At 47.5% G+C, this 26,549-nt stretch overlaps 1 protein-coding gene and 1 long non-coding RNA gene across 5 annotated transcripts in view; one reads left to right on the top strand and one right to left on the bottom strand.

The window, feature by feature from the left end:
• The window catches only part of MDGA2 (MAM domain containing glycosylphosphatidylinositol anchor 2), a 191,026-nt gene extending 173,332 nt beyond the window's left edge, over positions 1-17,694 (bottom strand). Inside the window, exon 1 of the mRNA XM_088166465.1 lies at positions 17,560-17,694. Coding sequence (XP_088022591.1) covers positions 17,560-17,632 — 73 coding nt within the window. The 5' untranslated portion in view covers positions 17,633-17,694. The remainder of the gene's footprint in view (positions 1-17,559) is intronic.
• Positions 17,504-26,549, top strand: part of LOC148223479 (uncharacterized) — a 31,907-nt gene continuing 22,861 nt past the window's right edge. The window contains exons 1-3 of one of the 4 annotated variants that reach the window (XR_015804299.1): positions 17,509-17,638; positions 23,909-23,977; positions 24,808-24,888. This is a non-coding gene — a long non-coding RNA (uncharacterized LOC148223479). Of the gene's footprint in view, positions 17,639-19,551; positions 23,978-24,311; positions 24,400-24,807; positions 24,889-26,549 lie in introns of those variants that run through there. The other 3 variants (XR_015804296.1, XR_015804297.1, XR_015804298.1) reach the window with 3 other exon arrangements.

The following is a 26,549-nucleotide window of genomic DNA, read 5'->3' as shown; positions in this document are numbered from 1 at the left end:
AGTCGGAGATACAGCAAAAAAAATTTGGGAATGCAGCAACAAATGGGGAAGGGGAATTTGGGCCAGGGAAGTTAAAGATCCAGTAAAAAAATTTGGGAATGCAGCAACAAATGAGCCACTGGAATTTGGGCCAGGGAAGTCGGAGATCCAGCAAAATTTTTTGGGAACGCAGCAGCAAATGAGTCACTGGAATTTGAGCCATGGAAGTCGGAGATACAGCAAAAAAAATTTGGGAATGCAGCAACAAATGGGCCAGGGGATTTTGGGCCAGGGAGGTCAGAGATCCAGTAAAAAAATTTTGGGAATGCAGCACCCAACGGGTCACTCTGGAATTCGGCTTCCAGGGAATTCAGAAGTACAGCAAAATTTTTTGGGAATGCAGCAGCAAATGAGTCACCGGAATTTGAACCAGGGAAGTCGGAGATCCAGCAAAATTTTTGGGAATGAAGCAGCAAATGGATCACTCAGGAATTTGGGCCAGGGAATTCAGAGATCCAGCAAAAAAAATTTGGGAAATGCAGCAGCAAATGAGCCACTAAAACTTGGGCCAGGGAATTCGGAACTCCAGCAAAATTTTTTGGGAATGCAGCAGCGAATGAGCCGCTGGAATTTGAGCCAAACAAATTCCGAGTGACCCCGGGGCATTTCCAAGTTGCCATCGGTGGGATCAGCCCATGGATCACGCGGGGAAATCTGGGAATGCGGGCGGCGCTGCAGGAGCAATTAAATTTCCAGCTGTTAATGAAGCGTTTCTGCAACATCAGCACCCCCGGTGCTGCTGGGGGCAACCGGGAGAGGGAAAGTTGCTTTTCCCGGGGTCTCCAGGGGAAAATTCCATTAAAATTGTGGATTAGAGCCATTCCAAGCTGGAATTAGAGCGATGGGAAGAGGTTGGGTGATGGCTTGGGGTTGAATTTAATTTTCTCAGCTCCCTCTCCTGGAGCATCTCCGAGCTTGGAGTGGATTTTGTGCAAGGAAATTTGGGAATAAACGACGTGGGGAAATTTGTGGGGACAGGTTCTGTTTGCACCTCCCGGTTTTTCCTGCTTGAATGCTCCAGAAAAAAAAAAAGTTGGAGGGACAAATCCAGGTAAAAGAGCTCCTAAAAAAACTCTTGGAATAGAGCGTGGCTGGGGCTGAGAGAGAAATCCCAAATTTGATGGGGGAAAAATGAAATTAAATATTCATGGGAACAGAAATCCCGGAGAAAATTCCCTTTGGAGAGGGATCCTCTCCTCATGGCCACTCAGAGGCAGGAATTTCTGGAATGATAAATTCCCCATGGATGGCTGAGCTGCCCAACCATCCGTGCTTTCCACTGGATCTCATCCATCCATCCAGCCACGCTCACGTCGGATTCCATTTCCCTAATCCATAAATTTTTGGAGGGGGAAGCTCGGGAGAAGAATTCCAGAGTTTTCACTGTGCATCAGCAAAAAAAAAAAAAAAAAAAAAAAAAAAAAAAATTAAAAATTTTAAAAAATGGGAGCACAGGGAAAGGCTGGGAAGCAGCTGGGCAGGGAAAATATGGATTAGAAAGCAGATTCCTTGTTTTTGAAAATATTGGGATTTGAAGGGGGTTTATTCCCTGTTAAATATTATTCCTACAAATCACAATTTCGGGATTAAATCCTCAGGATTTGCAGCACTTGGATGATCTCGAGTGGAAATCATTCCATGATTCCCATTTTTGCAGGATGGGAAAGGTGCTGAGGATATTGGGATGGCAGGAGAAGGGATTTGGGGGAGTGGAATCCAACAGAACCGGGATGAACCCAAATCCTTTGGAAGCAGCTCCCAGCACTGCAACTGCAGCTTGCAATTTAAATCCTAAAAAAAAAAAAAAAAAAAAAAGAAAAAGAAAAAAAAATCCATATGGAAAAGAGGGAAGGGATAAAGGAACATTCCAGAATCTCTCCTGGAGCATCTCCAAGCTTGGATTGGATCTTGAAGTCTATGGAAACCTGGGAAGGAAAACTGGGGGGATTTTGTTTCCCAAATTTTGTTTGCACCTCCATTTTCTCTCTGTTTTCCCTGCTTGGATGCTCCATAAAAAAAGGTTGGATGCACAAATCCATGCAAAACAGCTTCCAACAAATAAAAAGGGATTAATTTACAATTATCCTTGGAAAAATCCAGGATTTCCATGCCATGCATCCCATCAGCATTTTTAGCCAGTCTCTCCTAACCCAAATTTAATTCCATTTTCCAAAAGTTTCAATAACAACATTCCAGTTTCTGAAAATATTTTTCCCTGCTGTCATCATTCCTTAAAAAAATCAGGGTGGGGAGGGGCTGGGCTGGAATTCCCAGATTTGCTGTGGTTTCCCCTGGATCCCTGGAATGTCCAAGGCCAGGTTGGATCACCCTGGGATAAAGGAAAGTGTCCAGGCCATGGAATGGGGTGGGAATGGATGGGATTTAAGATTCTTCCATCCCAAACCATCCTACAATTCCATGATGTGAGGATGCTGGAATACCTTCCCAAATTTCCACATTTTTATTGGAGGAGCTCCTGGCACTGCAGGGGGTGTCCCATGAATCCTCATCCTCACAATTCCACCGTGCAGGAGATAAAATTGGGAATAAAGCAGGACCATGGAAGAGCAATTCCAGCTCATCCCACCCCTCTGGCAACTCATCCCAAAGTGGGGCTGATCCCACAGAAAGCAGCTCCAGCCTTAATTATTCCTGAAAAAACCTCAGTACCAGGATATTCCCAAATATTTACATTCCCTGCAGACCAGACCCACATTCCCAGCTCCATTAAAAAGTGGAGGAATTGTTTTATAGCCATTTTTTTTCCAGGCTTGGAAATCCTTGGTTACAAAGGGGAATGACATGGGAACAGAAAAAAAAGGGATTTTTTTTTTTTAATCCCACTTTTTAGGTGTTAATCCATAATGGAATCAGCATCCCAGTCAAGAGCTGAGATCCTCCAAACATTTCCAGGCTCATCCCCCCCCAAAAAAACCTGGGATTGTTTTTGTTGTACAAGAACTGAGCAGTGCCAGGGTCTCCTTTGGGAAAATAAAAAAAAAAAAAAAAGGGAATGCAGCATTCCAAGGAAATGCAGATCCATCATTTTATCCACAAAAGTTGGGATTTGATTGGAAATCCTTGGTTGCAAAGGGAAATGACACAGGCATGGAAAAAGGGGAATTTTTTTCCCCATTTTTTAAGTGTTCATCCATAATAGAATCCATGCTGGAAAATGGCTCAGGGATGAGTCTGAAACATTGGGATCCATAAAATTCCACAAAATCGGGATGGGCTGGAAACATTGGGATCCATAAAATTCCCTAAAATTCTGATGAGCTGGAAAACTGCTCAGGGATGAGTTGGAAAAATTGGAATCCATAAAATTGGGATGAGCTGGAAAATGGCTCAGGGATGAGCTGGAAGTGCCTGAAATCCCAAACCTCCATTCCTTGGGATGATCCCACAGTGTGGGAACAGGGAAAAGGGGAATTCTGCCCCCTCACCATGGAGCTGCTGGAGGGATCCAGGCTGGGAGAGCTGGGAATGTTCCCCTGGAGAGGAGAAGGATCCAGGGAGAGCTGAGGGCACCTAAAGGGGCTCCAGGAGAGCTGGAGAGGGACTGGGGACAAGGGATGGAGGGACAGGACCCAGGGAATGGCTTTTAGCTGGAAAAGGGGAGATTGGGGTGGGATGTTGGGAATTGGGAATTCCTGGCTGGGCTGGAATTCCCAGAGTCCCTGGAATGTCCAAGGCCACCTTGGAGAGCACCTGGAATAGAGGGAGGTGTCCCTGCTTGTCCCTGGATGATCTTTCCAAGCCTCTTCCCAATCCCAACCATTCCACGATTTTATGGGATGAGATTTGGGACCCAAAACAGAGGAAGCAGCACCACGGCTCCCTCTGACTGCCAGCAGCTCTGAGATCCCACCCAGCCTTTACATTTTAATTATTTCTAATTAAATAATCTTTGATCCCAAAACTCCCGAGGTTGGAAAAGTCCTCCAAGGTCAGGAAATCCAACATGAGCTGCCAAGGCCACCCCTGCCCAATGTCCCCAAGTGCCACATCCACAGGGATTTCAATCCCTCCAGGCATGGGGACTCCACCCTGCACCTGTGCCACGCCTGGACAACAAATTTAGGGAAGGAATTTTCCCAAATATCCAATGTGAACCTCATGGAATCCCTGAGGATGGAAAAGAGCTCCAGGATCAGAGTCCAGACTGTGCCTGATCCCCATCCCAGAGCTCTGAGTGCCACCCCCAGGAATTGCTGGGACACCTCCAGGGATGGGGAATCCAAACCTCCCCGGGCAATTCCCACTTTTCCCGGAAGAAATTTCCCAGTAAATTCCCACAAATCCCCCTCTGCCACACCCCCAATCCCAAATCCACCCCCAAGGAATTCCACAGTTGCAGTTCTGCAGGGGGAGGGTGCTCAGCTCTCCCTGCTGCCACTGCCTGGCCCAGAAATAATTTAATTTAATCTCTTTTTGACCCAGTTCTGGGCAAACACTGATTTATTTTTTTTTTTTTTTATTATTGTCCACCTGCCAAAATGAGAAGGGAAAAAAATGATTTAAGCCAAGCTGAAGTAAAATTATTTTGTTTTTTTTTTACTGCTGGGTTTTGTTGAAATCTCAACCCAAAATATTTATCTTGTCACGCTTGGCTTTAATCACTTCGTCAAATATGCAAAACCCCAAATGAAAATATTGAGATGACAAAAACAGGCTAAGAGGGGAAACCTTCCAGTTCTCCCAGTTTCCCCCCCCCTTTTTTTTTTTTTTTTTCTTTTTTAGATGTGGTTTTATCCAAGAGCTGTTTCCACAGGAATGAATTATTCAGGATAAATTAAATCAAATAAAATAAAAATAAAACCAGAGCTGAACGCAGCCCTCGTGGCCAGATCCAAAAAAAAAAAAAAAGAGAAAAGTTGGATAAACCTTCTCCTGTTAATTTTGGTCTGGCACCCTTGGATATGGGAATGGTGTCTTTTTAATGGATAAAGTCTATTTATGTTTTATAAATAGTAAAAAATATGAATAAAGATTTTTGGTGGATATAAAGGTCTTTATTCCATGGAATTCCCCATTCCTCCCATTCCCAAGATATTAAAAAATATATATAATATAAATATACATAAATATAATTAATAGAAATAATATAAATATATAAAAATAAAATGAATAGCAATAATACAAATATAATCTAAATATATATAAACATAATATAAACTATATATTTATATTATTTCTCTTGTATTTATATATAAATAATATAAATATAATATAAACATAAAACAATTAATGTAAATATTATATATAATAGAATATATTAATATATTATAACAGACTATAAATAATATATAAAAATAAATATAAATAATAGAAATATATATAAATATTCCCATCTCATCCTGCTTTTAAATCAGGGACTCTCCCTTCTCTTCCCACAATTGGGGGGGTTTTAACACTGCAGGAATCCTGAGTTTCCCTGGATGTGAACAGCCAAGATCAGCCCCCTCTGGAGCATCCAGAAAATCCAGGTCCATGCATAAAAAAAAATCCTTGATTCCAGCTGATCCATGAAAATCCTGAGTTTTGTGCAGTTTGCCAGGGATTTTAAGGGAATTTTAGGAAGATTTGGATGTGGAATAACAACCTCACAAGGAGGAGTTAATTAAAGGAGGAATTTTTGGATGAGGGAAAATGTAATTCCTGCTCTGAGGGAACAGCTGGAAACTCCAAACCTTCATGGAGAGAAACCAACCCTGAGGGGATCTCGATCCCACACGGGATTTTCTTCCCACTTGGAATCATTAAAGGAGGAAAAGCCCCCTAAGATAAAACCCAACCATTGCCAGCACTGCCAAGGCCACCCCTGCCCAATGTCCCCAAGTGCCACATCCACAGGGATTTCAATCCCTCCAGGCATGGGGACTCCACCCTGCACCTGTGCCAGGCCTGGACAACAAATTTAGGGAAGGAATTTTCCCAAATATCCAATGTGAACCTCATGGAATCCCTGAGGATGGAAAAGAGCTCCAAGGTCACCAAATCCAACCTGTGCCCAATTCCCACCCTGTGCCCATCCCAGAGCTCTGAGTGCCACCCCCAGGAATTGCTGGGACACCTCCAGGGATGGGGAATCCAAACCTCCCTGGGCACTTCCAATCCCTGCCCACCCTTTCCATGGGGAAATTCCTGCTGCTCTCCACCCTGAGCCTGCCCTGGCCCAGCCTGAGGCCGTTCCCTCTCCTCCTGTCCCTGTTCCCTGATCCCAAATCCCAGCTGGATACAAACTTGCAAGAGCTGATCACAAATTAACTCCAAATAGAAACTTTTTAACAACAGGATCTGAGCAATTCCAGGGATTGCATCCTATGGGAATGTTGGAGGTGTTTTACAAAGTTTGGGAGCAGCAACCAAATTCCTGCAGGAAAATTCACAACATCCCAGTCCAGCCCCAGCAATTCCAGGCTGCTCCAAGCCCAATGTCCAGCCTGGCCTTGGACATTTCCAGGGATCCAGGGGCAGCCACAGCAAATCTGGGAATTCCAGCCCAGCCAGGAATTCCCAATTCCCAACATCCCACCCAAATCTCCCCCTTTCCATCTCCAAGCCATTCCCTGTGTCCTGTCCCTCCATCCCTTGTCCCCAGTCCCTCTCCAGGCAATGATTCCCATTCCCAAATCCACAAATCTCCATCTCCCAACTCCTCTTCCCATTCCAGCTGAAATGAATCCCAAAGTGCTCTCAGACTTTCCCACATTCCCAATCCAACACCACCTCGTTCCCACTTTTCTCAAAGGATCCTGATATCCTTTTCCATAAAAAAAAAAAAAGATCAACACAAGGACCTGGAGCAGAGGGAATTCCCAACCATTCCCAATCCATCAGCACAGCTCAAATCATCCTCAAACCTCCAATATTTTCCCAGTGAGAGCCCAGTGAGGACTTTCCAGGCTGAGAAAACTCCAAAATTCCATTTGGATTCCTTTGGATCAGGACATCCAACAAACCTGGAAATGCTGATCCCATCCCAAACCAGAATTCCTGTCACTGTCCCAGGCTGCTCCAATCCCTTCAAACCTGGCCTGGGACATTCCAGAGATCCAGGGGAAGCCACAACAAATCTGGGAATTCCAGCCCAGCCAGGAATTCCCAATTCCCAACATCCCATCCATCCCTGCCCTCTGGCACTGGGAGCCATTCCCTGGGTCCTGGCACTCCAGCCTTTATCCACACATGGATTTTCCTATTAAAACCAGATTTTTCCTGACCCAATATCCAACTGCAGAGTGTGGAAAAGGAAAAGGTTCATTGTTCATCCAGGGCTCAGAATTTTATCCCATCCTGTCCCAGTTTTCCCATCCCCAAATCCCCACAAACAGCTCAGGCAGAGCACATGGAATCTCCATTTCTCCCAAATATCAGCTGGAAAATGAAGAATTCCAGAACTTTCCCAGCAAACATAAAGGAAAGATCCCAATTATTCCTTAAACACCCTCATTTAATGCCTGCCTTCATTCCTACAAATTCTCACAATCCCTGAAAAAATATCCAGGAGCTCCCTTCCCTCAGCAAAAGGCTCTTAGGGGAGGAGGGAAAACCCAAAGGAAAAAAATCCCATTGGATTTCTCCACATGGGGGAGGTGGGAAAACCTAAAGGAAAAAAAAAATCCCATTGGATTTTTCCAGAAAAAATTTGGTTTCAGGGTATTGACATTGCACTTCTAAAAAAACTGAATTCTGAGAGATTTTTTTTTTTTTTTTTTGAGCATAGAGTGGCTGTAGGCAAAAAAAAAAAAAAAAATTCTTTTTCTCAGGATTGGGATCCCAGCAGGAAAATTCCGGGGGTTTTGGTGCCTGAGGTAAAGCTAAGCTTTGCTATAAGGCAAAAATCATTTAATTAATTAAACTAACGAGAGCCAATTAGTGCTCATGGAGCTTGGAGTAACCTGGGATAGGGAAAAGCTTCCCGAATGGAATTTAAGGATTTTTTCCAACCCAAACCATTCCATGGGGGATTTTTTTTTCTCTCATCTTTTATTTTTTAAAATCTCTCCAGCCTGGCTGAGCTCAGATCTCTGGGATCTGCTGCTGCTCTTGGAAAAGAGCCTGGATGTTCACACTGGCCCAGAAATTCCTGGAAAAATCCATGGAAAAATAAATCCATGGATAAATAAATCCATGGATTCAAATCGAAATCCTGGTCCTGCTCAGGAAAATCCCAAGAATTCCCACTCCAGCAACCAAGTCACATTAATTAATTGATAATTAATTAATTGGTGCCACGATCTAACAAATTCAGATTTGATAAAGTCAGGCTGGGATCAGGAATCTCTGGTCAAAAATCCCAAATCCAAATTCAGACCCTGCTCAGGAAAATCCCAAGAATTCCAGCTCCAGCAGCCTAGTGACATTAATTAACCAATAATTAATTAATTGGTGTCCCAATGCAAAAAAATATTTTTAATAGACACCATTTGGGATCAGGAATCTCTGGTCAAAAATCCCATAAAGATCAAATCCAAATCCAGGCCCTGCTCAGGAGTTCCAGCTCCAGCAGCCAAGTGACATTAATTAACCAATAATTAATTAATTGGTGCCACAATCCAACAAATTCAGGTTTGATAGAGCCCAAGAATTTCCTTTATTCCTTAAAAAAAAAAAAAAAAAAAAAAAATTCCAAAGGCTAATTCCATGAATTCCTTATTTTTGGATATCAGGAGAACACTTCCATGTCGTGACAGTTTTTAAGTGAAATTCCTCATTTTTAAAACTTCTCTCCCTGTTTTATAACCCACAATTCATGCAGGGAAATAAAAACACCCAATTCCCAAAGCTGAATAATTCCCAGCACATCCCCATTTTTCCAAATCTCTCTGATCACTTGGGATAACTCTTGGAAATCACAATTTATCCTAAACTCCACATTTTTCCCTTTAAGTTTCAATCCTAAATCAGCCTCATCCCAGAGACTCCAAATTCTTTAAAAAATCTCTTTTTTCTCCTTTATTCCCTGAAATTCCATCAATCCACGCTGGAGAACAACTCCAGAGGCAGCTCTGGGAGCAGAACCAGCCCCACAAAAGCTGCTCCAAAAAAAACCCCAAAAACTGGAGCAGAACAAAGAAATCCCCTCCCTATCCATGTTTTAATTTTATTGGAATTAATTTCTATTAATAAGAAAACACTGGATTTTCCAAGTTCTCTGATCACCTGGGATAACTCTTGGAAATTACAATTTATCCCAAATTTCACATCTTTCCCTTTAGGTTCAACCTCAGTAATCCTAAATATCCGTATTTTAATTGGAATTTCATATCCAGGAAAACGCTGGATTTCTCACCCACTTTTTCCTCCCCTCTCAAACAAATGAATAATTTTAATTAAAAAAAGATAAATAAAAACTTACATTGGGAAAAGCAGGAAAACAGCAGCACAGAGCTCCACCAGCTCCTTCCAAGGATTTTATTTCTGTTTTTTTTGAGGAATTAAACCAAGCTCCCAGCTTTAAGTAATGGTCAGGATTAATTCCAGGTGGAAGAAGTTTAAAAATAAAAAAAAAAAAAAAAAAAAAAAAAGGGAATTGGAGCAGCTCTGGTTGGATAATGAGATGTTCCAGCTGCACCAAATTGGGATAATTCCAGCTAAAAACTTATCCCAAAAACTCCTGTGGCAGCATTCCTGTATGGATTTGAGCCTGGTAATAGAACAATTCCCAAATTTCTGGATTGCTTCATATTCCATCAAAATAATGCAAAAAAAAAAAAAAATCTGGAAAAAAGGGAAGGGAATCCAATTTCAGGGAAAAGAGCCTCGAATCCTGTGGGAAATTCCAATTCCTGGATCTCCCCTGGGAATATTCCTTTAATTCCCACCTCATATTCCAGAGGTGAAAAATCTCCCAGATTTTAGCTCAGGGGAAATTGGGAGATTCTGATGGAATAACTGGGATGGGAATATGGGAATATGGGAAGGAACAACCCCCATCCCATTCCCTCCTTCTCCTGCTCCTCATTCCCATTTTCCCAACACAAAAAAAAACAAAAAAACAAAAAACCAAAAAAAAAAACCATGGATGACACAGCTGAGATGCCAAAAATCCTTTTTTTTTTTTTTTTTTTTTTTTTTTTTTTTTTGGGAATTCTAGAGAAATCCAGGAATTTTTCAGGTCTCCAGCTTCCCTTTTAATCAAGGATTATTGTAAAGAGTGAAAATAATTTTCCTTGGAAAATGTTGAATTGGAATGAAAACCCAATCCCAATTCCCACCAGGCACATTCCCAATCACTTCCAAAGGATTCCCAGTTGAAAATCCTTGGGAAAAAATCCCTCCTAAGGATCCTCAGCACTTCCCTGATGCCAGAAATTCCCAGGAAAATCTGCACATTCTTGGAATTCTGGCAGCTTTGGGAATGTCACCGTTCCCTATTCCAAGCCCTAAATCCTCTGAGAGAAGAATTTCCCTGATATCCAAAAAAAAAAAACCAAAAACCTGAGCTTGGGAGGAATTTCAAGGCTTGGTCCTTGAATATTCCATGGAAAAAGGAATTTCATGGACAGGATGATCCCAAATCTTGGGAAAAAAAAAATTTAAAAATCATTATTCCGTGAGAGCCCAGATTCCAAATCTGTCTGAGAGGAGCCACCCTCCATTCCCAGCTATTTTTGGAGAGGAGATTATTTCTGGAAAAGGCAGGGAATGATTCCTCTGGATCCAGACAGGGCTCGGAATGGGGAAAAAGAAAAAAAAAAAAAAAGATCAAGGATGGGATGGGATTTGTCAGGATTCAGAGTTCCAGGGAAGGGTGATGGAGCAGCAGCATCCCAAATATCCAGCTCCCAAAATCCCTTTTCTCCAAAACAAAAAAAAAAAACAACAAAAAAATTTATTTCCCAGCTATAAAAAATTATGGGAAATAAATTTTGTCCCTGAGCACATCCAGGTTAGGGAGAGTGGGATTATCTCATCCCAAAGGGAATTTTTCACTGGAGGAAATGGATTTAATGCAGGAAACCCCATTTCCTACAAGAATATTCCCATATATAATCCATATAATAATCCATATAATCCAGATCTAGACTGACAAGGATCAATCATCCCTTCACTGGCTGAAATCCCCAAATTTTTTGAGGAATATGGAAGAACTGATTTTTAATCCTTTGTGTTTCATCCCAAACATCCAGCATGTGACCAGGCTTCCCCCCCAAAAAAATAAATTATTTCCCAGCTATAAAAAATTATGGGAAATAAACCAATTTTGTCCCTGAGCACATCCAGGTTAGGGAGAGTGGGATTATCCCATCCCAAAGGGAATTTAAGGAGGAGGAAGTGGATTTAATGCATTCTCTACAAGAATATTCATACATATATTTATATTTATATATAATTAAAAATCATCAGGTCACCCCAAGAAGATCCCAAATCATTTTTTTAAGGATGGTTAAGACAGAACTGAATAATTCCCATTTTCCATTTAATAATTCCCATTTCCTTCCTCTTCCTCAGACTGCTCTGGATTAAACCGGATTTTGTTCTTCCGATCCCCTGGAATTTTAATTTTTTTTGGTGTTTTAAGATTTTTCCTTGCCAGATTTCTTTCAAATTTGCCTCCCATGGAACCCAAGGAAGGATCCTGGTGGGATGTAGCTCCCGACATTCCAGGAGAATCCTTGGACATCCAAACCTCAGGGAAATTTAGGCTCAGCTTAAATCCCACACATTCCCCGAGTTTCAATCAGATTGAAACTTCAACTTTTTTTACATCCTGATCCCCAAATCATCACCTGGGCCACAACCCAAGGCCTTCCCCCTTCCCTCCCTGCTGGAATTCTGGAATTCCCAATTCCTCCCCCAATCCATGGCAGCAGGGTCCATCCCAATCCATGGATTTCCATGGATTCTCCCCCACTCCTCAGGAGCTGCAGCTCATCCCACAAATCCCAGGGAGGAAGAGGAGGAGGAGGAGATGTTTGCCCAGGGTTTAGGGAAGAGTTCAAATTCCCAAGGATCCTCTGGTTCCTGCAGAATTCCTGGAGCAGGATGAGCTCAGCTGAATTCCTGCCCTGTTCCCAAGGAAATTCCTTGGGACAAAGTTGGGAATTGTGTGGGGTTAAAGCACCCAGGACAAGGCTGGAATTCACCCAGAATGGGAATGGGAATAATAAATATCCTCCATGGAAATAATAAATATCCTCCATGGAAATAGAATCCATGGAAATAATAAATATCCTCCATGGAAATAATAAATATCCTTCATGGAAATAGAATCCATGGGAATATCCTCCATGGAAGTAAAATCCATGGGAATATCCTCCATGGAAATATCCTTGGAAATATCATCAATGAAATCAGAATCCATGGAAATATTCTCCAAGGAAATATTCTCCATGTGAATATCCTCCATGGAAGTAGAATGCATGGAAATATCCCACCTGGAAATTTCCTCTATAGAAATACAATCCATGGAAATATTCTCCAAGAAGTGCAATCCATGGAAATATCCTCCATGGGAATACACTCCATGGGAATAAAATCCATGGAAATATCCCACCTGGAAATATCCTGTATGGAAGTAAAATCTATGGAAATATCCCCAATGGAAATATCCATCCTCCATGGGAATGTCCTCCATGGGATCACAATCCATGGAAATACAATCCATGGAAATATCCATCCTCCATGGGAATATCCTCCATGGAATCACAATCCATGGAAATATCCCACCTGGAAATATCCCACCTGGAAATATCCTGTATGGAAGTAAAATCCATGGGAATATCCTCCATGGAAATACAATCCATGGAAATAATATTCTCCATGGAAATACAATCCATGGAAGCACAATCCATGGGAATATCCATCCTCCATCTGGGACCTCTGATCCAAAGCTTTCCCAACAATTCCCAGCCTTCCTGGAATTTTATTTTCTCATCCTCCCAAAGCACTCTCTCGATCCATGAAAATGTTGGGAATGGCTGGAGGTGACTGCCAGCTCCTGAATCCCACCGGGATCTGAGAGCCAGGGAATGATTCCAGCATCACAAAGAGAGAGCAGGGCCGCCAGATCTTCCCTAAATATTTCCCAAACATTTCCCAAACTTTTCCTAAATATCTCCTAAATCTTTCCCAGATCTTTCCCAGATATTTCCCAAATATTTCCCAAATCTTCCCCAGATCTTTCCCAAATCTTTCCCGGATCTTTCCTAAATATTTTCCAAATCTTTCCCAGATCTTTCCCAAACATATCCTAAATATTTCCCAAATCTTTCCCAAACATTTCCCAGATCTTTCCCAAATCTTTCCTAAATATTTCCCAGATCTTTCCCAAATCTTCCCCAGATCTTTCCTAAATATTTTCCAAATCTTTCCCAAATATTTCCTGGATCTTTCCCAGATCTTTCCCAAACATTTCCTAAATCTTTCCCAAACCTTTCCCAAATCATTCCCAAATCTTTTCTGGATCATTCCCAGATCTTTCCCGGATCTTCCCCAAACATTTCCCAAACCTTTCCCAGATCTTTCCCGGATCTTTCCGAAATCTTTCCCGGATATTTCCCAGATTTTTTCCAACACCGTCTACCCCTGCTCCAACCTCTCCAGGAGCTCCAGCAGCCCCAATCCAGCTGAATGCCAGGAAAAAGGGGCAGCTCCAGGCTTTGGGATGCCCAATTCCAAAAACCTGCAGCTGCAGTGAGGGTTGAGGCTGTTGGTGCAGGAATCAACCAGGACAATTCCCCTGGAATTTAACACCTTCAATATCTTCCATTCCAGGAATTTTAAAGCAGCAATGGGAAACACCTGGAAATCTCATTGTTCCCAATGTCTGTGAGTGCTTTTCCCAAAATTTTGCATGCCCTGCTTTGGTGCCTGCTTTTTTCTGATGCTCCTGAGAATGGTGAACACTCTGTGATTCCAGGAGGAATTCCGAGCCGTGCCGAGGTTTTCCAGGGATGCAGAGGGGGTGCTGGGCCCTGCTCCCTGCAGGATTTCCGTGGGGGTGGCACGGAGGGGTCACTGTCACCTTCCTCTGTTCCCGGGGGTCTGCTCTGCTTCATTCCAGCTGAAATCGTGGAAAAAAATCCCGAAAATCTCGGCGAGGAGGGAATATAAACCCCAGGATCGCAGAGGGGGCTGCACCCCCTGTGTGACCTGTGCCACCCACTGGATCCCACAGCTGCTCCCAGATCCCTGTGACCATTTGGGATCAACTTCCCTGGGTCAGGAAGTGGAGCCAGCACTGCCAGGATTGTCACCCTCACTCCAGCCAGGTCCCCACATTCCCGGGATTTTTCCAGCCCCCACCTCAGAGGTGCTGGAAGTGCTCCAAGGCTCTCCAAGCTCCCATCCAGGAATTCTCTGAGCTCTTCCTCATTCCACAGGGCATAAAATGGGACCCCAAGTCCCTGCTGAGCCCCCAGCCGAGGCAGCTCAGAAACAAATCCCAAAATCCTTTCTCCATTCTCCCAAAATTCCCTTTTTTTTTTTTTTTTTTTTGCTGAGCAGCCTCTGAGCTGTTAAAAACTCTCCGTGCCCACGTTGGCCTCCTCACCGAGCCGGTTTTCCCTCTGGGAATTGGAAGTTGGGTGAAAGGAGAGCCATCATGTCCTGAATCCCCACATTTTCTGCTTTATTAACAGCGCCAGTCATGCGTCATTGAAAGGGGAGCAAAAGTGCAGCCGTACAGATCCTGAGTTGTTCTCAATCCTTTGGCCAGGAAAACAGGGAATTGTACAAATTCCCAAAGATTTCAGCAGCTCTGAGGAAACTGGGCCTGCCCTGCTCCCAGTTCTCCCAGTTCCATGCTGGGGTTTTTTTCGGATCCCGGGTTTTTTTTTTCGGATCCCAGTTTTTCTTTCGGATCTCGGTTTTTCTTTCGGATCCCGGTTTTTCTTTTGGATCCCGGATTTTTTTCGGATCCCGGTTTTACTTTCGGATCCCGGTTTTCCAGCCCAGCTTTAGCATCCTGACGGAGCCGAGGGGAGTTACGGAGGTGCTGCACGTCCAGCCAGCACGGCACATTAACCCGGAGTTCGGGATGGACTCGGAATCAGCAAATGAGGGATTTATTTTCCATTCCAAGCTCCCTGGGTGGGCACAGGCGGCGCCGTGCCAGGCTCGGTGCCAACACCAACCCCCACCAGAACCTCCGGAGCATCCAGGGCTGGAAATCAGCCTGGGAGAGCCGTGCCAAGGACAGGTGGGATGAGCCAGGGAGGAGCTGGGAGAAGCAGCAGCCAGAGCTTGAGGGATGGGGCTGAGCCACCTGCAGGGCTGGGAATATCAACAGGGAGCAGGGATGGATTTCCAGGCTGCTCCTTCCCCTCGCCACCTTCCTGACGGAGATGCTCTGGAGCCGTGCCCGCTCCCAGAGGAGCACAGAAACAAGGAACAAGTGTTAACATGGCAGGACACCTCCCCGGCAGCACCACGCTCGGAAGCAAAGCTGCGAGGCTCTGAAAATCTTCAATAAAAGCAAAAAAAAAAAAAAAGAGAACAAAACTTGTTCAAATCCCACAAACCGATTTTTCCAAAGCCACAAAATCCAAGCAGGTTCCCTCTCCCAGGCTGGTGCTCACTTTGGATAATCTACAGGCTCCAGATTTGCAATCCTCCTTTCCCAAAATGGCCCTGCCGCTCCTAGCAGGCTCCTCGGGGGCTGCGGGCACACCCCGGGCTTGGAATTATTTTTTTATTTTTTTTTTATGTCCACATTCCTCAGCAGTCAATGAAGAGACCCAAATTGCCGGGGAGCTGCTCTGGAACACGGAGCAGCCACACACGGCTGAGTTCACAGCGCTGCCCCCGCTCTCAGCAGCCCTTCCCTGCCCGGCCTTAACCTAAATCAGTCAGCAGCAGAAAACAGCAGCAGCAGCACCAAAGTCTTACTCCAAAGCCTCGTGTGCCATCGCCCGGAGCTGAGCCCGCATCTCCTCCCTCCAGCCCCCACCACGCTCTTCCTGAACAAGCCCTCTCCTATTCACGGCAGCCGCTGCTATTCCAGAGCATCCAACAATATGTGCCTGTGTGCCGGGGGAGGCAGGGAGCGCTGCCAGTGCCGAGATCCGCACCAGCCATGCATCCACCGCGAGCTGAGCCCCTCACACATTCGCGATCGCCGCCAAATTTTGCAGAATTCAGGAGAAAAAAAAAAAAAAAATTAAAAAAAAAGAGGGTGCGTCTCTAAGTGAGGCTCCGTTCCCGGTGGGATGCGAATATGGAAGTGTGGGAGCGGGCGGGCTCGGAGGAGCGAATGTCACACGAAGCATTTGCTGGGAGATTGGTGAATCTCCTTCCTCAGCCCCGAGTGCCAGAGCTGCCGGCAGCACCGCACCGCCGCCGAGCCCCGCCGCGCCGCTTACATAACCCCCCCGGCCGGGAACGGGAACCGGGCAGCACCGGGAACGGGGCAGCAGCACCGGGAATGGGGCAGCACCGGGAACGGGGCAGCAGCACCGGGAATGGGGCATCCATCAATGGGAACGGGGCATCATCGGGAATGGGGCAGCACCGGGAACGGGGCATCGCCACAGCCAGGGCATCAACGCAACCTGGGCAGCACCGGCAATGGGGCATCAACGGGGATGGGGCAGCACCGGGAATGGGACATCACCGGGAACGGGGCATCACCGGGAACGGGGCATGGCCACGGCCGGGGAATCACGGGGAACAGGGCATCGCCAGAACCGGGACATCGCCAGAACAGGGACATCGCCACAACCGGGGCATCGACACAACCGGAGCATCGCTGAGGCTGGGACATCACCGAAACCGGGGCATCCCTGGCACCGAAGCATTACCACGGCCCGGGCATCACCGGGACCGGCCACACCGCGGCCGGGGCATCGGCAGAACCGGAGCCTCACCGGCACCAAGGGATCAGCGCCGGGACCGGGGCACGGGGCAGCTCCGGCGGAGTGCCCGGTTCTCCCCGCGCTCGGCTCCGGCCACGGACGAACCGGGGCCACCCGGAGGGCGCGGGGGCGAGGGGCAAGAAGCAACAAGAGCGCGGCCCCGGCGCGGAGCGGGAGCGGAGCGGGCGATGCCGCCGGCGATGTGCAAGTCACGGGCGGGGGGCAGCGGGGCCGGGGCAGCGGAGCCGCCCGCCCGCGGGGTCTGCGCGCCCCCGGCGGAGCTCCGGGAAGTTTCGGCGCCTTCGCCCCCGCCCCTGGCTCCGCGGCCGCGGTGACAAGTGCGGCGATCGCGGGCGCTCTCCGCGGGTGCGGAGGAGCCCCACGGAGGCGGCGCCCGCCCGCTCCGCCGCGGCGGCCAGCGCGGCCCGGGACCGGCTGCGGCTCCCCCAGCGCCCCCTTCCCGACTCCCCGAATCGTTCGTCCGCACCCCCGCCCCCCCCCCCCGCCCCCCGGCCCGGTTTTTCGCCGTGAAATGTCAGCGTCTCATGGCAACGGCGCTGCCTCCGCTCTGCCCCCGCCGGCTCCCGCGGCGAGCAGCGGGGCCACGCCGCTCGCCCCCCATCCCCCCCCCCCCTTCCCCCCGCAACCCCCCCACCCCCCCGCCCTTCCGCCCCGGCGACAGTCGCGACAAGGTCACGCGGCGCCCCGGACTCACCGTACACCCCTTGGCCGGAGCTGCCCTCCAGCAGAACCGTCAGCAGCCCCAGCAGCCCGATCGCTACATCCATCTTCACGTGAGCATCCACATATCCAGCCCGGCGGGGCGGGGGGGGGGCAGCGCAGCGCCCGCCGGAGCCCCGCGCTCCGCTGCGGCCGAGCCGCGCACGCCCGCGCAGGCAGGGCGGCGGGGGCAGGCGGCGGGCACCGCGCCGCTCCTGGTCCTCCTCCTCCTCCTCCTCCTCCTTCCGCCTCCGCCTCCTCCTCCTCCTCCTCCTCCTCCTCCTCCCGCTGCGCAGCGGGCGGGCGCGGAGCGAGCCCCGCTCAGAGCGAGCCCCCGGCAGCGGCAGCCCCCGCACCCCCTCCGGGCCGCGGCCCCCTCAGGGCTCCGGCCGCCGCCGCCGCCGCCTCCCGGGGCCGCCGAGCGCCGCGCGGGGCCGCCGCAGCCGCCTGCGCCCCGCGGCCATCAGATGCCAGCGCGGCGCCGCGGCCCCCGCATGATGCGCGGGGCTCTCCGCGCGGCGCGGAGCGGAGCGGAGCGAGGGACGAGGCGGGGGCGGTGCGGGGCGGGCGCGGGGAGGCTCCGGTTGTGGCGGCTCCGGGAGCGGCTCCCCTTTCTCTCAGCGCGGCTGCGGGGCGGCGGCCGGGCCCATGGCGGGGGAGGCGCGGGGCTCCCGCGGCCGCGCTGGGTGCGGGTGCGCTGCTGGGCGAGCGCGGGGGAGCGGGCGGCGAGTGGCGGCGGCGGGGCCGTCACGTTGTGCTATACGTGCGGGGCCGGCAGCCGCAGCCCGGCGACGTCAAAGCTGCGTGGCTGCTGCTGCTGCTGCTGCTGCGCGCCTTCCTCCGCCTCCTCCTCCTCCTCCTCCGCCGCCGCCGCCGCCCCCCGTGGCCCCGCGGCTCCGCCGCCGCCGCCGGGCGCGCATGGCCGAGGGCGCGGATGAGCCGTGGGAACCGCGCCGCTCCGGGATGCGCGGAGCGCTGGGAGCCGCTCGGAGCCGGGATGGGGAATCTGGCCCCGCTCTCTCCCGGGATGCTCGGAGCCGGGATGGGGAATCTGGCCCCGCTCTCTCCCGGGATCCGCGGAGCCGGGATGGGGAATCTGGCCCCGCTCTCTCCCGGGATCCGCGGAGCCGGGATGAGGGAATCTGGCCCCGCTCTCTCCCGGGATCTGCGGAGCCGGGATGAGGGAATCTGGCCCCGCTTTCTCCCGGGATGCGGGAAGCGCTGGCAGCCGCGCCGGCCCGGGATGCGCGGAGCGGTGCGGCTCGCACGGAGCCGGGTTGCGCGGGGCACCCCGCTCTGTCCCGGGATGCGCCGTGTGGCTGCTGCGGTTCCTTTTTATCCCGGGATGCGCGGCGCGGTCCCGCTCTGCGCCGGGTTGCTCTGTCCCGGGATGCTCTGTCCCGGGATGCTCTGTCCCATTCCCGCTCTATCTCGGGTTGCTCTGCCCCAGGTTGCTCTGTCCCGTGTTATTCTATCCCGTTCCCACTCTGTCCAGGGATGCTCCGTCCCGGGATGCTCTATCCTGGGTTACTCTATCCCGGGATTCTCTGTCCTGGGTTATTCTGTCCCGGGATGCTCTGTCCCGTGTTATCCTGTCCCGGGATGCTCTGTCCCGAGTTATCCTGTCCCGGGATGCTCTGTCCCGGGTTATTCTGTCCCGGGATTCTCTGTCCCGGGTTATTCTGTCCCGGGATGCTCTGTCCCGGGTTATTCTGTCCCGGGATGCTCTGTCCCGGGTTATTCTGTCCCGGGATGCTCTGTTGCGGACAGTGAGGGGCGCCCTGATCCCGCGCTGCTCTCCGGGCCCGCAGGGTCCGTCCCGCCCGTGCTGGGCTCCCCTTCGCGGCTCTGTCCCCACTCTGTCCCCCGGTGTCCCCACTCTGTCCCCCCGTTCCGTCCCTTCCCTCTCCGACCCCGCAGCTTCCCCAGCCCCCAGCGGCTGAAGTCGCTGTGCTTGGCCCGGGCTGTGCCCCAGGGCACGGGGCTAAGGCCGGCCACCACCCCGCGGTGACAGAGGGGCACAGGGAGGTGACAAAGCAGCTGCTCTCCGTGTCCGATCCCGCTGGGTTTTATCAGGTTTTTATCTCAAACACTTGAGACCCCTGGGTGGCTCCCAGCACCTTCCCAGCCTGCCTGGGGTCCCGATGTTTTGGGATCCCCAAAGTCTCTTCTCTCCAATTCCTCAGAACAAACCAAGGATTTGGGTGGAAAAGGCGGCCCCTGTCCTCTTCCCTTTTTCCGTGATTTCTCCAAGGATTGGTGAAATTTGGATTCCAAACCCATGGGCACCTCGGGCATTAATTCCGCTTGCCCTGCCTGCACCAGTGGAGGATTTGTGCTCCAGGCCAGGCCAGGCACAGAGCTCTGGAAGGGACAATTGCCCTGTCAGGGTTTTGGTGACCCCACAGGACCCTGCTAACAAGGCTGGGACTCTTCCAGTGCTCTCCTGACAGGGCTTTGAGCTTTTCCATCATTCCCATGACATGATCCAGCACGTGTCCCTGCCGTGCTTCCACCCCCAAAGGGCTCGGAGCATCCAACCCAGCCCCGGAATTCCAGCAGGAGCTGAATTCGGTGCCAGCTGGGGGTGACGCTGAGGTGACCCCCCCCCCCAAATCCTGTGTCCCCCTCAAGGGACGCTGTCCTGTGCCATTCCAGACTCTGTCCCTGCCTCTGGCTGCATCCCATCCCCCTCGCAGCTCGGTGTCCTGGCTGAAGGGACCCCCGGTGGCTTCTCTGGGTCCATCTGCTGCTCCCCGTCCTCTGGTTTCCAATTCCGAGCAGAATTTGGGGACATCCCCAGAGGTTGCACTCCCAGCGTGACCTTCAGCTCATCGCCTTCAACCTCCCGCTGCTTTTTGGCTTTTTTTTCCACCTTCAGCCCCTCCTTTTCCCGATTTTTCCCTGCCACACCTATGCCCAGCTGGCCCTCCAAGCAACATCTGGGCCACATCTGGGCTGTGCCCATCCCAACCCAGGGATTTTCCCCCCATTTTCCTTTCTGGTTCCTCCATCCAAGCATCCCACAAAACCAACGTGGCCACGCTCCAAAAGCTTTTCTGACCTCTGGCGAGTGTTTCCCTCACCTGTAAAGCCCCATCCAGGACAGGTTTGGGAGGAAAAGCTGGAATTCTTCACATGGAAATGGTGGGAAAAGTGTCCCGTTCCCTTTTGGCTGCTCTGGAGGTTGAACATGGAGAACACAAAAAGGGCTGAGCTTTTCTCTCCCCGTTTCCAGCCTTCCCGTGGTTCATTCCAAGCACAGCCAGATGTTTTTGGATCCTGAGGCTGGAATCATCAACTGGAACAGCCCTTAGGAGGGATGTTGTTAGTGGGTTGTTAGCACACCACTGACAGCATTCCTTGGAAATTCAGCTTTTGGCGCTGCAGAGGGGAAAACGAGGAGAAAACCTCACCAAAAAAATAATAATAAAAAAAAAAAAAAACCACAAAAAACATTTGGATTTGTGGAAAATAATCCCCAGTCTGAATTTAAGCAGGTGCACAAATTTCTGTGGGGTAAGAGCCCAAATTATTTCCATCTGAGGTGGTTGTTTTTTAAAGTATTTGTTCTTAAAAGTTTAAATATTGCAGCTACCGCTGAGATTTGCTGGAGGATGTTCAGCTGTGATCCCAAATCCAGGAATCTCTCTAGACAGGGAGGAGAAAGGAGGAATTAAAATCACTCACCAGGTCCAAGCCGATTTTTCTGCGTGTCCCAAATCACTTTCTGTGCCATTAAATATGGATTTGCTCCCTGCTGGAATAATTTAACTGGGAATTGTGACATTCAGCTGGTGCCAGGATGTTCCCAGGAGCAGGACTGGGATTTGTGGTCGGGTTCCAGCATCTCCAGAACTTGTGGGAAAATATTTACCAAAAAAAAAAAGGGAAATTCAGAGCCTGCAAACCCCCCCCCCCCCGGCTGCATTTCACGGCTCCATTCCTCACCGGGAATCCAAAACAATTCCCTGTTTTTGTCCTTGCTCCCAAATCCAGGAGATTTCTCCTCCTCCTCAACCGGGGCTGGCAAAATGTGGCCAAATGGGATCCACGGGGAAAAGAGCAGGGAGAGGAGCAGGGGAGGATTCCTGAGTGCTGGATGTGATTTTGGGAATTCTTGGAGGGCAATCAGAAATTTTGGGAATTCTTGGATGGCAATCAGAAATTTTGGGAATTCTTGGATGGCAATCAGGAATTTTGGGATTTTATCTTTGCCTTGCAGAGATGCAGCCAGGGATTCATTGGGTTTCCAGGTCACAGGCAGAGCTCTCCAAATTCACCAGAAAAGCGGATTTTCCACAAAATCCATGGAATTTTTTTGCCATCCCTCCACTCATGAGGAAGGATGGAGAGGCTCCAATGGGATTTCCTTTAATTCAGGGAAATAAACTGTCTTGGATTTTGTCATTCCAAAGAATTCCCAAGGTTCATTTCCACACTGCAACAGCAGCAGCAGTGCTGGGCATTGATCACCTCCTTTACCCTCACAAGAATTCCCTTTTTTTCCCTGATTTTCCTGCTGATAATGCACGAGACACTCGTTATTTTTGGAATGTCAGCCATCCTGGAGTTGTCCTTGTTCACTCCTTGTTTGTCCAACAGCAAATCTTTGGGAAGGAACACAATTTTCATGTGTTGTTTTTTTTTTTTTTTTTATGATTTCCAGGATGGTAAATTCAAATTTCCAGGGTGGAAAATTCAAATTTCCGGGATGGAAAATTCAAATTTCCAGGATGGAAAATGCAAATTTCCAGGATGGAAAATTCAAATTTCCAGGATGGAAAATTCAAATTTCGTTGCCATCACTGTGACCACCCCATGGCTGGAGCAGCCTCGTTTGTCACTGGTTAATTAATTGTGACCCATTTCTTTCCCATCCTCTCCAGGGATTCACTGTTCCCGTGCCAGGGAATGTTGGGCACAGCAGGGCACGAGATTATTTTGATTATTTGACACCACAGGGTTGAGTTTTACTGCCAGAGCTGGGGGAGAACACACAAAAACAGGACCAGGAACATCCACACCCTGCTGAGGAACAGCAGCTCCGTGGTCAGGAGCCAAAATCCTGAACAATTCCATCCTCCCCTGGCAGGGCTGGGATGAGCTGGGTCCCAAGGTCCCATCCAAGCCAAACCAGTCTGGAATTTTGGGGTTCCATCATCCAAGCCCCACACAGGATGTGGTGGGTGGTGAAAGGGACTCTGAGGATGTTGAGGTTTTCAGGAATTCTAAAAATGATGGAGAGGGAATTTTCCATGAGTGATAGGAAATGGGAATGTTTGAATTAAAAGAGAGTGGGAGGGATGGGATGTTGGGAATTGGGAATTCCTGGCTGGGCTGGAATTCCCAGATTTGCTGTGGCTGCCCCTGGATCCCTGGAATTTCCAAGGCCAGGTTGGACATTGGGACAGTGGGAGGTGTCCCTGCCATGGAATGGGATGAGTTTAAATTCCATCCCAACCCAAACCATTCTGGGATTCTGGGATTCCCTGAACCTTTCCCACCCATTTCTGGCAGCTGAAACAAATTTTTATTTATTTATTTATTTATTTATTTATTTATTTATTTTTGTAGATTAAATATATTCAAATTAAGATTCATGAGCACCTCAGGAAAGCAGAAATCTGTTGGATTATTGGAAAACAGAAACAGAAACAAAAATCCCCACCAGGGATTGGGACTCTATCAGGCTGGACAACTCTTCCATGAAGGAATTTTCCCAAAATCCACCCTGAGCCTGCCCTGGCCCAGCCTGAGGCCGTTCCCTCTCCTCCTGTCCCTGTTCCCTGGGAGCAGATCCCAAATCCCCCCGGCTGTCCCCTCCTGGCAGGGAGTTGTGCAGAGCCACAAGGGCCCCCCTGAGCCTCCTTTTCTCCAGGCTGAGCCCCTTCCCAGCTCCCTCAGGAATTCTCCATTCCCTTCCCAGCTCCCTCAGGAATTCTCCATTCCCTTCCCAGCCCCCTCAGGAATTCTCCATTCCCTTCCCAGCTCCCTCAGGAATTCTCCATTCCCTTTCCCATCTCCCCCATCCCCTCCGGTGCCCCGTGATGATTTCACTGCCTGTGCCTTGTGCTCCTCTCTTTGTCTGTCCCACCGCCAAGGGACACGCACCGGGGACATCGCTCACCCTGACAAGCACGGCCAGTGACCCTCCCTGCACTTTAAATCCGATTATTCCTCCTGCTCCTCACCAAGGCTCTAAAATCGAGTGAAATTTGGGCTCAAATTTGGGTGGGGGGGGTGAAATCAGCAGGAGCATCCCCTGGCTCTCACACGTGTAATTGTAATTGTGTAATAAGCGCCGAGTTCGCTGCAAAATTCGCTTTTTCATTTCTCTCCAGCTTGTGAGACGCTTCACACACCTGCCTAATCATTGGAACAATAACAGCCGGCGGCGACGAGATTTGCAGGTGAATTCCAGACATTAATTGCTCCTTTTTTTTTTTTTTTTTTTTTTCTCTCATCTCTTTGCAGCCGAGATGTTTTTCTATTCCCGTTCCACATGACTCAGGCTTTTCCTTCTCTTTTTGAATGTCTCTTTTTCATCTGTGCACGCTGGGCTCAAAAAGAGGAACCTTTTTCCAGTTCAGTTTGGGTGAAAACGAGCTCAGTTTGGAGCATCCTTTTCCTTCTTTTCCCATTATTTTTTTTTTTTTTCCCCAATGGGATGAGCAGGAAGGAGCAGCTCTCATTGTCAGCACCAAGGGAATTTCTGATTTTTTTTTTTTATTTTTTTTTTTGCAGCCACCAATTTTCCTGGAGAAGCTGGAGAAGGAATTGGTGATGGATGTGATGGAGAGCCAGGGATGTGGAATTTCATGGAGCTGCTCCTGTAAAGAATTCCCCAATAAATTAAAATAAAAAATATCCTGGCAATCTCTTGGACATTCCATCCCAATTCCTGCATTTTGAGGGCGAAACAAATTTGGCCACTTCGTTAACAACCTATCAATTATTTATCGAATTCCTGTTTTATTCAGAAAACAAAAAAAAAATAAAGAGGATTTCCCTTCCTGAAGTGCACAAGTGGGAATAGAAAGAAGGAAAAAAAAAAATCCTCTGCCGTGCAATAATTATTTGAGGATAATTATGGAATATCAAAAATCAAATTTCACACGGGCCAGCTCTTCATTCCACAGGGGATGATTTTCACTGGGAACTGGGAATTTCCACCCAGCTGCTGGGCATGAAAGGGTTAAATTTAGGATAATTTTTATTTTTTTTATTTTTTTTTTTTAAGAGGAAAAAGAGCTCGGGATTTGTTGTCCTGACAAAAAGCTGAGAATTCCAGAGATCATCGATGCCAAGGAACATCACCGGGGTTGGTTTTTCCAAAATTCCTTTGGTAAAGAAGAAAAAAAAAAAAAATTCTGGATGTGAGGAATTTCACTCATCCCATTCCCGTCACGTGGGATTTAGTCAGAAATTTTTACACGCAAAAATTTTATATTCAGAAATTTTTACACTCAGCAATTTTACACTCGGAAATTTTTTATACTCAGAAATTTTTAAATCAGAAATTTTACACTCAGAAATTTTTGACACTCGGAAATTTTTACACTCGGAAATTGTTACAATGAGAAATTTTTACACTCAGAAATTTTTTACGCTCAGAAATTTTTACATTCAGAAATTTTTGACACTCGGAAATTCTTACACTCAGAAATTTTTGACACTCAGACATTTTTTACATTCAGAAATTTTTACTCAGAAATTTTTACACTCAGAAAGTTAACACTCAAATTTTTTACACTCAGAAATTTTTACACTCAGAAATTTTACACCTAAATTTTGCACTCAGAAATTTTTAGGCTCAGAAATTTTTGACACTCAGACATTTTTTACACTCAGACATTTTTTACACTCAGAAATTCTTATGCTCAGAAATTTTACACTCGGAAATTGTTACACCCGGAAATTGTTACAATGAGAAATTTTACACCCGGAAATTGTTACAATGAGAAATTTTTACACTCAAAAATTTTTATACTCAAAAATTTTTACATTCAGAATTTTTTTGCACTCAGAAATTTTACACTCAAATTTTTTGCACTCAGAAATTTTGTACTCAGAAATTTTACACTCAAATGTTTTACACTCAGAAATTTTTACACTCAGAAATTTTTATACTCAGAAATTTTTACATTCAGATTTTTTTTTGCACTCAGAAATTTTACACTCAAATTTTTTACACTCAGAAATTTTGTACTCAGAAATTTTACACTCGAATGTTTTACACTCAGAAATTTTTACACTCAGAAATTTTACACTCGGAAATTTTACACCCAGAAATTTTACACTTAAATTTTGCACTCAGAAATTTTTAGGCTCAGAAATTTTTGACACTCAGCCATTTTTTACACTCAGAAATTTTTACTCAGAAATTTTTACACTCGGAAATTCTTACACTCAGAAATTTTACACTCAAATTTTTGACACTCAGAAATTTTTACACGCAGAAATGTTTATACTCAGAAATTTTTACATTCAGAATCTTTTTGCACTCAGAAATTCTTACTCTCAGGAATTTTTGACACTCGGAAATTTTTATACTTAGAAATTTTGCACTCAGAAATTTTACACTCAGAATTTTGTTACACTCAGAAATTTTACACTTGGAAATTTTACACCCAGAAATTTTACACTCAGAAAGTTAACACTCAAATTTTTTACACTCAGAAATTTTTACACTCAGAAATTTTACACTTAAATTTTGCACTCAGAAATTTTTAGGCTCAGAAATTTTTGACACTCAGACATTTTTTACACTCAGAAATTCTTATGCTCAGAAATTTTACACTCGGAAATTGTTACACCCAGAAATTGTTACAATGAGAAATTTTACACTCAGAAATTGTTACACTCAGAAATTTTTATACTCAGAAATTTTTACATTCAGATTTTTTTTGCACTCAGAAATTTTACACTCAAATTTTTTACACTCAGAAATTTTTACACTCAGAAATTTTACACTCGGAAATT

The sequence above is a fragment of the Sturnus vulgaris genome, chromosome 6 (assembly GCF_052056855.1).
Source record: "Sturnus vulgaris isolate bStuVul1 chromosome 6, bStuVul1.hap1, whole genome shotgun sequence".
NCBI classification, from domain to species: Eukaryota; Metazoa; Chordata; class Aves; order Passeriformes; family Sturnidae; genus Sturnus; species Sturnus vulgaris.
Note: the sequence above shows the minus strand (reverse complement) of the source record. Positions and strands in the feature narration are given on the sequence as shown.